The sequence below is a fragment of the Chiloscyllium punctatum genome, chromosome 44 (assembly GCF_047496795.1).
Source record: "Chiloscyllium punctatum isolate Juve2018m chromosome 44, sChiPun1.3, whole genome shotgun sequence".
NCBI classification, from domain to species: Eukaryota; Metazoa; Chordata; class Chondrichthyes; order Orectolobiformes; family Hemiscylliidae; genus Chiloscyllium; species Chiloscyllium punctatum.
The window spans coordinates 20,895,381-20,909,142 of NC_092782.1; the positions used below are offsets into that span (position 1 = coordinate 20,895,381).

Consider the following 13,762-nt stretch of genomic DNA (forward strand, 5'->3'; position numbering starts at 1 on the left):
TACTCTCCAGTCCCCTGGTACCACCCCAGTTGCCAGTGAAGACGAGAAGATCATTGCCAACGGTACTGCAATTTCCTCTCTTGCTTCCCACATAATCCTAGGATATATCCCGTCAGGCCCGGGGGACTTGTCTATCCTCAAGTTGTTCAAAATGTCCAACACATCTTCCTTCCTAACAGGTATCTCTTCTAGCTTATCAGTCCGTTTCACACTCTCCTCTTCAACAATACGGTCCCTCTCGTTCGTAAATACTGAAGAGAAGTACTTGTTCAAGACCTCTCCTATCTCTTCCGACTCAATACACAGTCTCCCACCACTGTCCTTGATCGGACCTACCCTCGTTCTCGTCATTCTCAGGTTTCTCACATATGCATAGAATGCCTTGGGGTTATCCTTGATCCTATCCACCAGGGATTTTTCATGCCCTCTCTTAGCTCTCCTAATCCCTTTCTTCAGGTCCCTTCTGGCTATCCTGTATCCCTCCACTGCTCTGTCTGAACCTTGTTTCCTCAACCTTATGTAAGCCTCCTTCTTCCTCTTTACTTAGACATTCAACCTCCCTCGTCAACCAAGGCTCCCTCACACGACCATTTCTTTCCTGCCTGATCGGTACATACATATCAAGGACACGTCGTATCTGCTCCTTGAAAAAGTCCCACATTTCCACCACATCCTTCCCTAACAGCCTATGCTCCCAACGTATGCTCCTCAAATCCTGTCTTACAGCATCGTAATTTCCCTTCCCCCAATTGTAAAATCTACCTTGTTGTGCGCACCTATCTCTCTCCATAACCAAGGTGAAAGTCACAGAATTGTAGTCGCCATCACCAAAATGTTCACCCACCAACAAGCCCACCACTTGTCCCGGTTCGTTACCGAGTACCAAATCCAATATGGCCTCCCCTCTGGTTGGACAATCTACATACTGCGTTAGAAAAGCTTCCTGGACACACTGCACAAACACCGCCCCATCCAATCTACTTGATCGAAAGAGCTTCCAATCAATATGTTGTGGCTGTAAGCCATACAGGACATTGGTTAGGGCACTTTTGGAATATTGCGTGCAATTCTGGTCTCCTTTCTATTGGGAAGGATGTTGTGAAACTTGGAAAGGGTCAGAAAAAATTTTTAGGATGTTGCCACGGTTGGAGGATTTGAGCTATAGGAAGAGGTTGAATAGACTGAGGCTGTTTTCCATGGAGCTTCTGAGGCTGAGGGGTGACCTTATAAGAGGTCTATAAAATCACGAGGGGCATGGCCTATCAACCTCACCTTATCACCCTCACCTTAACCTATCGCATTTCCAACGCCCCTCCCCCAAGTCCCTCCTCCCTACCTTTTATCTTAGCCTGCTTGGCACACTTTCCTCATCCCTGAAGAAGGGCTCATGCCCGAAACGTTGATTCTCCTGCTCCTTGGATGCTGCCTGACCTGCTGCACTTTTCCAGCAACACATTTTCAGCACTTGCTTTCATCAGTCATGACACAGTACAATAGCAAGGAGGTAATGTTAGAATTGTACAGAGTGTTGGTCAGGCCACAGCTGGAGGATTGTGTGCAATTCTGGTCACTTCACTACAGGAATGACATGATAGCACTAGAAAGGGTACAGAAAGGTTCACCAGCGCGCAGCCTGAGATCAGGATATTGAGCTATAAAGAGAGATCAAATAGGCTTAAGTAGTCTTCTCTGCTCTAGAGAAAACAGAGAGGAAATATGAGGTATATACGATCATGAGGGGCATGGACAGGGTGAAGAGAGAGAAGATGTTCTTCTTGGTTGAGGAGTCAATCACAGAGGGTCATAATTTTAGGGTAAAGGGCAAATGAGTCAGGGGGATTTTGGAAAGAACATTTTCACTCAGTGGGAATCTGGAATGCATTGCTTGGGAAGGTCAGTATTCAATTCCCCTCACAATATACAATACTGTTAGCTTTCCTAATTATTTGCTGTACCTGGTAACTATTTTTTTGCTATTTGTGCATGAAAACACCCAGATCCCACTGCATCACTTCACCAGTTTTTTTCTATTCATCCAACTAACACAAAGTTCACACTTACCTTCCTCAATTTGCCACATCCTTGCACAATTATTTAACCTATGTCTTTTTGTAGCCTTATTTTTTTTCACAATTTACTTTCCTACATATCTGTCTCATCAGCAAATTTGACAACCATACATTCTGCTCCTTCATCTAAATCATTTATATAAATTATAACTGTTGAGGTTCCAGTACTGAGGTCCCTGTGGCAGATCATGCAACACATCTAATCTACTGCATTCACTGCTCACAATATGATCTCCTCTACATCGGGGAAATAAAGCATAGACTGGGAGACTACTTCACAGCAAGTCTACGTTTTGCCTGCAAAAAAGACCCTGAGCTTCCAGCTGCCTGCCACTTTAACACACCACCCTGTTCCCTGGCCAACATCACTGTCTCAGGCACTGCAGTGTTCCAGCTCAATGCAAGCTGGAGGAACAACTCCTTAATTTCCTTGCAGCCCTCTGGACTCAATATCAAGTTAAATAATTTTAGGACTGGAACTCTCCAGTGTCCTAGCCCCGAACGCAACACACTAGGCCTTGTTAGTACAATATGCTATTACACACTACCTATTGTTAGCCACTAATAGACTTCATTAACAGCTATTCACTTCCTAGCCGGTAGCCACTAACAGTCTTCATTAACAGCTACTCACCCTCCTAGCCAGATTGTTGTCCACTCCTTTGTCTGTCCAACTGTTCCTCTCTCTTTGGGCTCTATCCCCACCAAGCATTTACTCCTTACCCTCTCCCCCCACCTACCTTTTGCACATAAACCAACATTTTCCTCACTACCATCAGTTCTGTGAAGGGTCACCAGACCCGAAACGTTAACTCTCATTTCTTTTCACAGTTGCTGCTAGACCTGCTAAACTTTTCAGCAACTTATGTTTTTGTGCATGTTTTTCATCTTGCCAAATTGAAAAAGATGTACTTACTTCTATTCTGCTCTCTGTTAAGCAACCAGTCTTCCATCTGTACTACTATGCTATCACCACCCCCAACCCCCGCCACCCCCAACTCTCATTCTTCCAAACTGCAGAAAATCCAGACCCAATCTACTCAAAGTCACTTATAAGACAATCCAACCTCCGCTACACTCCTTCGATATTAAGAATATCTTTCCTTAGCTAAGACCAAAACTATACACAATACTTGAGGTGCTACCTAATGAAGGGTGCACATAACTGCAGCAACACATCTTTATTCTGTACTCAAATTTCCTTGCAATAAAAGCCAACATGCCATTTCCCTTCCTAACAGCTTCTGTACTTACACACATAGGGCGGCACAGTGATTAGCACTGCTGCCTCACAGTGTCAGGAACCCAGCTTCGGTTCCAGCTTCGGGCACTATCGGCATTAAGTTTGCACATTTTCCCCGTGTCTGCGTGGGTTTCCTCCGGGTATTTCAGCTTCCTCCCACAGTCCCAAGATATGCAATTCAGGTGAATTGGCTATGCTAAATTGCCCATAGTGATAAGCGCATGAGTGGGGGAATGGGTCTGGGTGGGTTACTCTTCGGAGGGTCAGTGTGGACTTGTTGGGCCGAAGGGCCTGCTTCCGCACTGTAGGGAATCTAATCTAATCACTAACTTTCACAGATTCATGAACTTAGGTACCCTGGGATAACAACGTGCCAATTTCTCACTATATATTATAGAACATTACAGCGCAGTACAGGCCCTTCGGCCCTCAATGTTGCGCTGACCTGTGAAACCAATTGGAAGCCTTTCAATCCTACACTATTCCATTATCATGTTTATCTAATGACCATTTAAATGCCCTTCAAGTTGACGACTCTAATACTGTTGCAGGCAGGGCATTCCACACCCTTACTACTCTCCGAGTAAAGAACCTACGTCTGACATCTGTCACCCCTCAATTTAAAGCTATGTCCCCTCGTGCTAGCTATCACCATCCAAGAAAAAAAGGCTTTCCCTGTCCACCCTATCAAATCCTCTGATCATCTTGTATGTCTCTATGAAGTCACCTCTCAACCTTCTTCTTTCTAATGAAAACAGCCTCAAGTCCCTCAGCCTTTCCTCATAACACATTCCATCCATACCAGGCAACATCCTGATAAGTCTCCTCTGCACCCCTTCCAATTATTCCACAACCTTCTGATAATGCGGCAACCAGAACTGCACACAATTCTCCAAGTGAGGTCGCACCAGTGTTTTGTACAGCTGCAGCATGACCTCATGGCTCTGAAACTCAATCCCTCTACCAATAAAAGCTAACATATGGTACGCCTTCTTAACAATCCTATCAACCTGGGTGGCAACTTTCAGGGATCTATGCATATGGACACAGAAATCTCTCTGCTCATTCACACTGTCTTACCATTAGCCCAGTACTCTGCATTCCTGTTACATCTTCCAAATTGAGTCACCTCACACTTTTCCGCATTAAACTCCATTTGCCACCTCTCATCCCAGCTCTGCAGCTTATCCATGTCCCAGTATAATCTATAATATCTTTCCACACTATCCACAACTTCAACAACTTTAATGTCATCTGTAAATTTACTAACCCATCCTTCTAAGTCCTCATCCAGATCATTATAAAAATGACAACCAGCAGTGGCCCCAAAACAGATCCTTGCAGTACACTACTAGTAACTGAACTCCAGGATGAACATTTCCCATCAACTACCACCCTCTGTCTTCTTTCAGCTAGCCAATTTCTGATCCAAACTGCTAAATCACCCTCAATCCCATGCCTCAGTATTTTCTGCAATAGCCTACCGCACTGAACCTTATCGAACGCTTTACTGAAATCCATATACACCATATCAACCTCATCCATCTGTTTGGTCATTTTCTCAAAGAACTCAAAAAGGTTTGAAAGGCTATTTTAAAATGCTCTATATTTCTGTTCTTATTACTAAAGTGGTAATTTTACATTTCTCCAATCCTCCACAATATATTCAACATCCCATGCTTTTCCTCACTCAATTTGTCCAAATCACTAAATCACCATTGCATTGTCTTCACATTATAGTTATATTACAGTTTTGAAGAGTCACATTGGACTTGAAACATTAAATCTATTCCTCTGTCTACAAATATTGTAGAGTTTATCAAGCACTTTGCTTAAATATTGGAAATATTATAATTGATCTCCAGATCCAAAATATTAATGTTACTTATGAGTAGCGGGAACCCAAGAACTAACAATTGCTGTTCCCCATTAGTCATAGCCTACCAACTCAAGAATGATATTTATTCCTGCTCACTTTCCTTTCTGTTAACTATTGAGTGGTTTGCTAGGCCACTTCAAAAGGCAGTTAAGAGTTAAGTACATTACTGCAGCTCTGGAATAACATGTATGCAACACCAGTTAAGGATGACAGATTTCATTCCCTAAAGAATATTTACTGCATAAGCACCTAATTTCATGATTCATTCAGTGTGCCAAGCTACGAAAATTGTTTGGCATCCCGTTACAAAAGCCCACCAAGATTTGTTGCTCCTTCCCTGTTCTTAGTTCCATCCAAACTGGTTCAACACCTTGACGTTCCAATCCAAAACCATCCCTCAAGGTTTCTAACTATCCATTATTAACAGCGCTATCCCACCTTCTTTTCATCTTTGTCTGACCTCCTGAAACATTAAATATCCTTGAATAATCAGTTTATTTCTACTTGTGCCACAAATTCATTTGCCACATTTGAATGTTGTATGCATTTGGATATGGAGTACCTTTTAAACATTATTCCATACTTTACGCCTATTTAATACTGGCATTTATTTCTGTCTTCCAAGTGCCGTTACTACTTTTCTTCCTGCTATAATCAACTTTGTTTCTCTGTTTGAAATCCCTCTCAGTTTCTGATTCCCCCTGAAAAACTAATCAAACCTCGAAGAGGTGCAGTTGCATCAGGATTGTCTCAATGCCTCAGAAATTTAAAGCTATTCCTCCTGCATCACTTCTTCAGCTACACATTCATTTCCATTATCCTTCTAAATCTGTACTTACTAGTACATAATACTGGGAGTAAATCTGTGGTTATCGAAAAGGTGGACTTCAAAGCCAAAGGCAATCTATTTTCTCCCTCTTTAAAATCTGTTAGTATGTGGACTATGACTGCTGACTATTCAACCTCTCCTCTATCCCCCAAAAAGAGTGCTATGCAACCATTTAGTGTCATCCTAGACCATACCACCAGGGAAGTGCACACACCCTGGAGTCATGCCTAGAGCTACAGAAATACTCATCAGTTCCCCTAAATATTTCATCTGTAACCAATACTGCTCTTGCATTCTTTTTCCATGAGAAATGGAAGTATTTTAGATTAGATTTAGATTAGATTCCCAACAGTGTGGAAACAGGCCATTCAACCCCACCAATCCACAACGACCCTCCAAAGAGCAACCCACTCAGAACTATTTCCCTCTAATTAATGCACCTGACATTATGGAGTAATTTAGCATGGCCAATCCACCTGACCCGCACATCTTTAGATTGAGGGAGGAAACCGGAGCACCCAGAGGATACCCACGTGGACACAGGGAGAATTTGCAAACTCCACACAGACAGTTGCCCAAGGCTGGAATCGAACACGGGCCCCTGACACTATGAGACTGCAGTGCTAACCACTGAGCCACCATGCCACCCTGCTTGGAGCAATGTAGCTAAAAGGAGTGTGGTAAAAGTTGATAGGTTTATACGAAGTGGATAAAATAACTTCTATCAACGGATGATAAAAGAACGAGAGAATAAAAATTTAAGAATCAAGCAAGAGATATGAGATAAGAGATTTTTTTGGGTGCAGTGAATGGCAATGATCGAGAACTCACTGCTTACAAGGATGGTTATAGCAGTGACAATTAATGAAAGGCATTCATGAGAAATAGGTTACTCATAGACTTAAGAGGGAATGGACCAACTGAATTTCTTTACAGAAAACTAACAAGGGCTCAATGAGCTGAACTACTTTCTGTGCCAAATTGACTGACTGAGGATTTCAGCAGTTGTACTGAGTTTAGTCCAAAGAAGGCTGATGTTATGAAGATGAAAGTAGACAATCTTAGAGATGGAAGATACAAGGTATGCTCATGGTCAAATGGGACACCATTGCCATGAATGGTCTAGCTCAGCCTCAGACTGCAACCAGGAGAGGAATTGAGTTGGCAGCTCAGTTATATTTTCAAGAAAACCAGAAGTACAACCAAACCTTACCAAGCTTGGATTCTGCACTGGTGAAAATAGTGCGAATATTGTGGGCAAACTCTTCTGCAAACGTGCTATTCTTTGTGACGGAGGTTGGCTCATTCCTTGTATCAAACTGCTGTTCGACACAGGCCTACAAAATGAACACAGTTAATACCTCCTCTTCTTAAACCACGAGTTAACACCAAGTGACTATGAGAACATGTCATCCCATATCACACAAGCTACGACACACTGCTTTAGAATGTTAAGTTAGAGACTATGACTGCATACAGGCTATTTGATTAGCCATAAACGGAAATGGATTTTTGTCAGTAAAGTATTTCAATGATTCTGCCTTGGTGACCGTTTAGATATAAAGGTTCCCTAACCTGAAAAATCATTCCATCCAGTAACTGCCCCTCCAGCTTTAACAACAACTTTTCAAATGGTTTCAGCTTTTCCTCAGCAATTCCAAATTTTGATGGATTGTGGTGGACTGATTTCAATAACCTAAAAATCAAAAATGCAGCTGTAAATGTTGTAACAGGAAACATTTCAATTAACCTAAACACCAACCCTCTCACTACCTCACTCCTCTGAACCATCACTGAGTGGTAGTATCAAATTGGGGAACAAGAAATTCAGGGAGAGAAATGGAGAGCAGGAGGAAGGCCATCAGAGAAAAAATGCTGATGATGGATTTGGACTCCAAGAACTGACTTGAATGAATTCCAACTGTTAGTTCCACCTGATGATCTTGTCAGCCTGGTTGGTGTTCAGTAAGTTAATATGATGAAGGAATCAACCAGTTGCTTGCTGATGGACTAGAACGACAGTAAACCTCTTCACAATCAGGATATGTGCAACTGTAACAATTAAGCGCACTTGATGCACTATTACACAATTGTGCAAACACGCAGCTCAGAGGGAACACTGTTCCCCAGCTATGGCAGGAGAAAAGACAGTTCCAGGCAATTGTAAAAGAAAGCAAAATAAAAACAAAGTGCTGGAGAAAATCAGGCCTGGCAGCAGCTGTGGAGAAACAGTTAACATTTCGAGTCAAGATTAGAGTGATGAAGGGCTTTTGCCCAAAACATTGATCTTCCTGCTCCTCAGATGCTGCCTAACCTGCTGTGCTTTACAAGCACCAATCTAATCTTGACTCTAATCTCCAGCATCTGCAGTACCCACTTCCACCTAGTTAACATGTCGAGTCTAGTTGCCACCAAACCTAAGTTTCTCAAGCACTTTGTTTTTGTTTCAAATTTCCAACGAGCACAGTTCTTCATTTTATTACTATGTAAATGAAAGTTGTCTTCATGTTTTTCCATCACGTGGAAACATCCTGCTTGTTCTACAGGCCCTCTTCGGAAGGCTGTTTGAGATGAGAATTTAACCGTGCATAGAATCAGTTCTAGACCATGCCTTTGTAAGAGACAGGTTCAATGAATCAAGCAATATAATCTGCCATTGAGTCACATGGATTTAAGCACTAGTAAAATAATTTGCGTTTATGTCATCCTCCACATGCCAACCTTTTATACATGATCCAGTGATCCTTCAAGGTAACATGATTCCCAATTATTTCATCCAAAATGAGGAGAACAGCCAGCAGTTCTCCAAGATGCTCGTATACAATCTGTAACAGCATGAAGGTATACAGTTTATAGCAGTGAAGCACAAAAATAACATCACTATTTAAATAAATGACTTCAAACTTAAATCTTTCACAAACCCTTCAAAGGAACCTCCCAGTCATGTTATTCCGGTATAGCTACAATACTGATTTCTGCTTAACAATATGACAATTGTCCAGTTACAGCTTCTTCACTAAAGCAGGATAAATCCAATCCAGCCAATGACCACCTTTTCAGGTTATACACAATCATTAAGTAAGTGATGGGAAGAGTCATTAATAATGCTATGAACCTGGTGACTGAAGTTCAGTTTGGCCTTGAACAGAACTACGCAGCTCCAGATCTTGTCATCATCTTGATTCAAACACGAAAAGAATAACTGAATCCTAGAGGAGTGGTAGGAGTGATTGCTCTGAACATCAAGGCAGAATTTGACTGAAAGGGGCACCAAAGAACTCAAGAAAAGTTCAAATCTATGACAATCAAGGGAAACATTCTCGCTTCAGCTGGTATTATACATAACACAAAGACATTGTACAGATTTTGGAAGCCAATTGGCACAGTGAACAATGACCCTTACAGAGTTCCTCAGGGAAAATATTTTCTAATCTTCAGAAATGTTATTACACAGCACTGGATGAGGTAGGACTTGAAGCTCAGGCCTCTTGGCTCAGAAGTGGGATTACAACAACTGCACCACAGGAACGTCAGGGTAATATCCTGGGGCCAAGCATCTTCAGCTGCGTCAATGGCCTTCTCTTCATCATGAGATCAAAAGTGGCAACGTTTATTATTGATTGAATATCACTTATTACTCAGATACTCTAGCCCAGATGCAACAAAACCTGGTAATACTCAAGGTTGGGTTATAGAGTCATAGAAAGATACAGTCTGGAAACTTGGTCCAACTCGTCCATGCTAACCAGATATCCTAAACTAATCTAGTCCCATTTGCCAGCACTAGGTCCACATTCCTCTCAACCCTTCCTATTCATATACCCATCCAGATGCCTTTTAAATGTTGTCACTGTACCAGCCTTCTGAATTCCTCCAACAGTTCATTATACATGCACCATCCTCTGCATGACAATGTTGCCCCTCAGGTTACTTTTAAACACTTCCTCTTTCGCCCGACACCAATTCCCTCTAGTCCTGAACTCTCCCGCCCCAAGGAAAAGACCTTATCTATGTAACCTATCTATGGCCCTCTTGATTTTATAAACCTCTACAAAGTCACCCCTTAGCCTCCGATGCTCCAGGGAAAACAGCCCCAGTCTATTCAGCCTCCAACCCTAGCTTAAAACATGCAATCGTGGCAACATCCTTGTCAATCTTTTCTGAACCCTTTCAAGTTTCACAACATCTTTCCGATAGGAGAGAGACCAGAACTGCACACAATATTTGCCTAATCAATGTCCTGTACACTGCAACAACAACCTCCCAACTCCTGTACTCGAAACTCTAACCAATAAAGAAAAGCATACTAAATGCCTTCTTCACTATCCTATCTACCAGAGGTTCCACTTTCATGAAACTATGAACCTGCACACCAAAGTCTCTTTGTTCAGCAACACTTCAAAGGACCTTACCATTAAGTGTGTAAGTCCTACCCTGATTTGCCTTTCCAAAATGCAGCACCTCACATTTATCGAAATTAAACTCCACCTGCCGCTCCTCAGCTCACCGGCACATCTGATCAAGATCCTATAGTACTGAGGTAACCTTCTTCGCTGTTCACTACACCTCCAATTTGGTGTTATTGCAAACTTACTAACTATAGCTCCTATGTTCATATCCAAATTATTTATATAAGCGATGAAAAGCAGTGGACCCAGCACCAACACCACTGGTCACAGGCCTTCAGTCTGAGAACAGCCCTCTACCACCACACCTATCTTCTACATTCCAGCCAGTTCGGTATCCAAATGGCTCATTCTCCCTGTATTCCATGTGATTTAACCTTGCTCACCAAATTACCATGAGGAACTTTGTTGAACACCTCACTGAAGTCCACATAGATCACATTCACTGCTCTGCCCTCATCAATCTTCTTTGTTACTTCTTCAACAACTCAATCATGTCAGAGACACACTATTTCCCACGCACAAAGCCATGTTGACTATCCCTAATCAGTCCTTGCCTTTTCAAATTCATGTAAATCCTGTTCCTCAGGATTCCCTCCATCAACCTGCCCACCACTGATGTCAGGCTCACTAGTGTATAGTCCCGGTTTTTCCTTTCTTAAACAGTGGCACCACGTTAGTCACTTTCCAAGTTTTCTAGCACCTCATCTGCGACTATTGATGATACAAATATCTCAGCAAGAGGCCCAACAATCACTTCCCTCACTTCCCACAGAGTTCTAGGGTACTCCGGATCAGGTCCTGGGGATTTATCCACCTTCATGTATTTTAAGACATCAAGCACCTCCTCCTCTGTAATATGGACATTATTCAAGATGTCACCATCTATTTCCCCACATTCTATATCTTCCAAGTCCTCCTCCACAGTAAACATTGTTGCAAAATACTCATTTAATATTTCCCCATCCCCCGTGGTTCCGCACAAATTCTACCTTGCTGATCTTTTTGAGGGTTCATATTCTCTTCCTGGTTACCCTTTTGTCCTTAATGTATTTATTAAATGACACTGGATTCTCCATAACCCTGACTGTCAAAGCCATCTTATATCCCCTTTTTTCCCTCCTGATTTCCCTCTTAAGTATACTCCTACTGCCTTTATACTCTAAGGACTCATTTGAAGCCTTGAACCCAATCAATAAAAACATTGAACTGGACTCCATATACAAACCACTCAAACCACTGGAAATAGCAAAAACAGAGACACAAACACCAGGCAAAGGATAGCAAGGATCTTACTCGATAGGAGCGAGTGTGACAGGGTCGTTGATATGGAGGACTTCTAACTTTCCAAATATTGACTGGGAATATTATAGTTCAAGTACTTTAGATGGGTCAGTTTTAGCCCTGTGTGTGCAGGAGAGTTTCCTGACAGAATATGTAAACAGGCCAACAAGGTGGGTGGGGGTGGGGGGAGGGTTTCGAGGCCACATTGGATTTGGTACTGTGTAATGGTGACACGGTGGCTCAATGGTTAGTGCTGCTGCCTCACAGCGCCGGGATCCCAGGTTCAATTCCAGCCTTGGGCGACTGTCTGTGTGGAGTTTGCACATTCTCCCCGTGTCTGCGTGGGTTTCCTCCCACAGTACAAAGATGTGCAGGTCAGGTGAATTAGCCATGTTAAATTGCCCATAGTGTTAGGTGCATTAGTCAGAGGGAAATGGGTCTGGGTGGGTTACTCTTCGGAGGGTTGGTGTGGACTTGTTGGGCCGAAGGGCCTGTTTCCACACTGTAGGGAATCTAATCTAATCTAATCTAATGAACCTGACCAAGCGTTAGATTTAGAGGTTGGTAAGCACTTTGGCAAAAGTGACTACAATTTGGTTATTTATTACATTAGTGATCGAAAGGGATAGGTATATACAACAGGGCACAACTTATAGATGGGGGAAAAGGCAATTATGATGCCATTAGGCAAGATTTAGGATGCATAGTATCGGGAAGGAAATGGCAGCGGATGGGCACAGTTGAAATGTGGAGCTTATTCAAGGGACAGCTACTGCGTGTCCTTGATAAGTATGAACCTGTCAGGCAGGGACGAAATTGTTGAGCACCGGAGCAGTGGTTTACTAAAGGAATGCAGTGGCTTATGTTAGGATAAGACTTGAAGGCTTGAGAGTTGCAACTTAACCAGGAAAGACCTAAAGAGAGAGCTAAGAAGAGCCAAGAGAAAACATAAGTTGGCAGCAAATAGGATCAAGGAAAACCCAAAAGCTTTCTATAGGTATATCAGGAATAAAAGAATGACGAGTGAAAGATTAGGTCCAATCAAGTATAGTAGTGGGAATGCGTGTGTGGAGTCAGACGAGATTGGGGAAGTGCTAATTGAATATTTTTCATCAGTATTCACACAGGAAAATGACAATGTGGTAGAAGAGAATACAGGATACTTTATTGGATGGGATTGAGGTTCACAAGGAGGAGGTGTTAGCAATTCTGGAAAGTGTGAAAACAGAGAAGTGTCCTAGGATGGATGGGATTTATCCTAGGATACAGTGGAAAGCCAGGGAGGAGATTGCAGAGCCTCTGGCATTGATCTTTATGTTGTCATTGTCTAGAAGGATACTGCCAGAAGACTGGAGGATAGCAAACATTGTCCCCTTGGTCAAGAAGGGAAGTAGACACAACCCTAGTAATTATAAACCTGCGAGCTTTACTTCGATTGTGGGTAGTATTGGAAAAGGTTATAAGAGATAGGATACATAAGCATCTAGAAAGGTATAATTTCATAAGGGATAGTCAACATGGTTTTTTGAAAGGTAGGTCGTGCCTCACAAGCCTTATTGAGTTGAGAAGATGACCAAACATGTGGATGAGGGTAGAGCAGTTGATGTGGTGTATATGCATTTTAGTAAGGCATTTGATAAGGTTCTTCATGATAGGCTATTGCACAAGATACGGAGGCATGGGATTAAGGGTGATTGAGCAGTTTCAGTCAAAAATTGGCTAGCTGAAAGAAGACAGAGGGTGGTGATTGATGGGAAATGTTCATTCTGGAGTTCACTTACTAGTAGTGCACCACAAGATCGGTTTTGGGGTCATGGCTGTTTGCCACTTTTATAAATGACCTGGATGAGGGGATAGAAGGATGGATTAGTAAATTTGCGGATGACACAGAGGTCGGTAGAGTTGTGGATAGTGCCAAAGGATGTTGCAAGTTAGAGGGACATAGACAGCTGCAAAGCTGGGCTGAGAGGTTGCACATTGAGTTTAATGCGGAAAAGTGTGAGGTGATTCACTGTGGAAAGTGTAACAGGAATGCAGAGTACTGGGCTAATG

The 13,762-nt window shown here is 42.5% G+C and overlaps 1 protein-coding gene across 1 annotated transcript in view; it reads right to left on the reverse strand.

Moving 5' to 3' along the window:
• Nucleotides 1-13,762, reverse strand: part of washc4 (WASH complex subunit 4) — a 108,748-nt gene that overhangs the window by 59,995 nt on the left and 34,991 nt on the right. The window contains exons 9-11 of the mRNA XM_072562430.1: nt 8,742-8,845; nt 7,596-7,716; nt 7,234-7,357 (exon numbers count right to left, since the gene is read on the reverse strand). Coding sequence (XP_072418531.1) covers nt 7,234-7,357; nt 7,596-7,716; nt 8,742-8,845 — 349 coding nt within the window. The remainder of the gene's footprint in view (nt 1-7,233; nt 7,358-7,595; nt 7,717-8,741; nt 8,846-13,762) is intronic.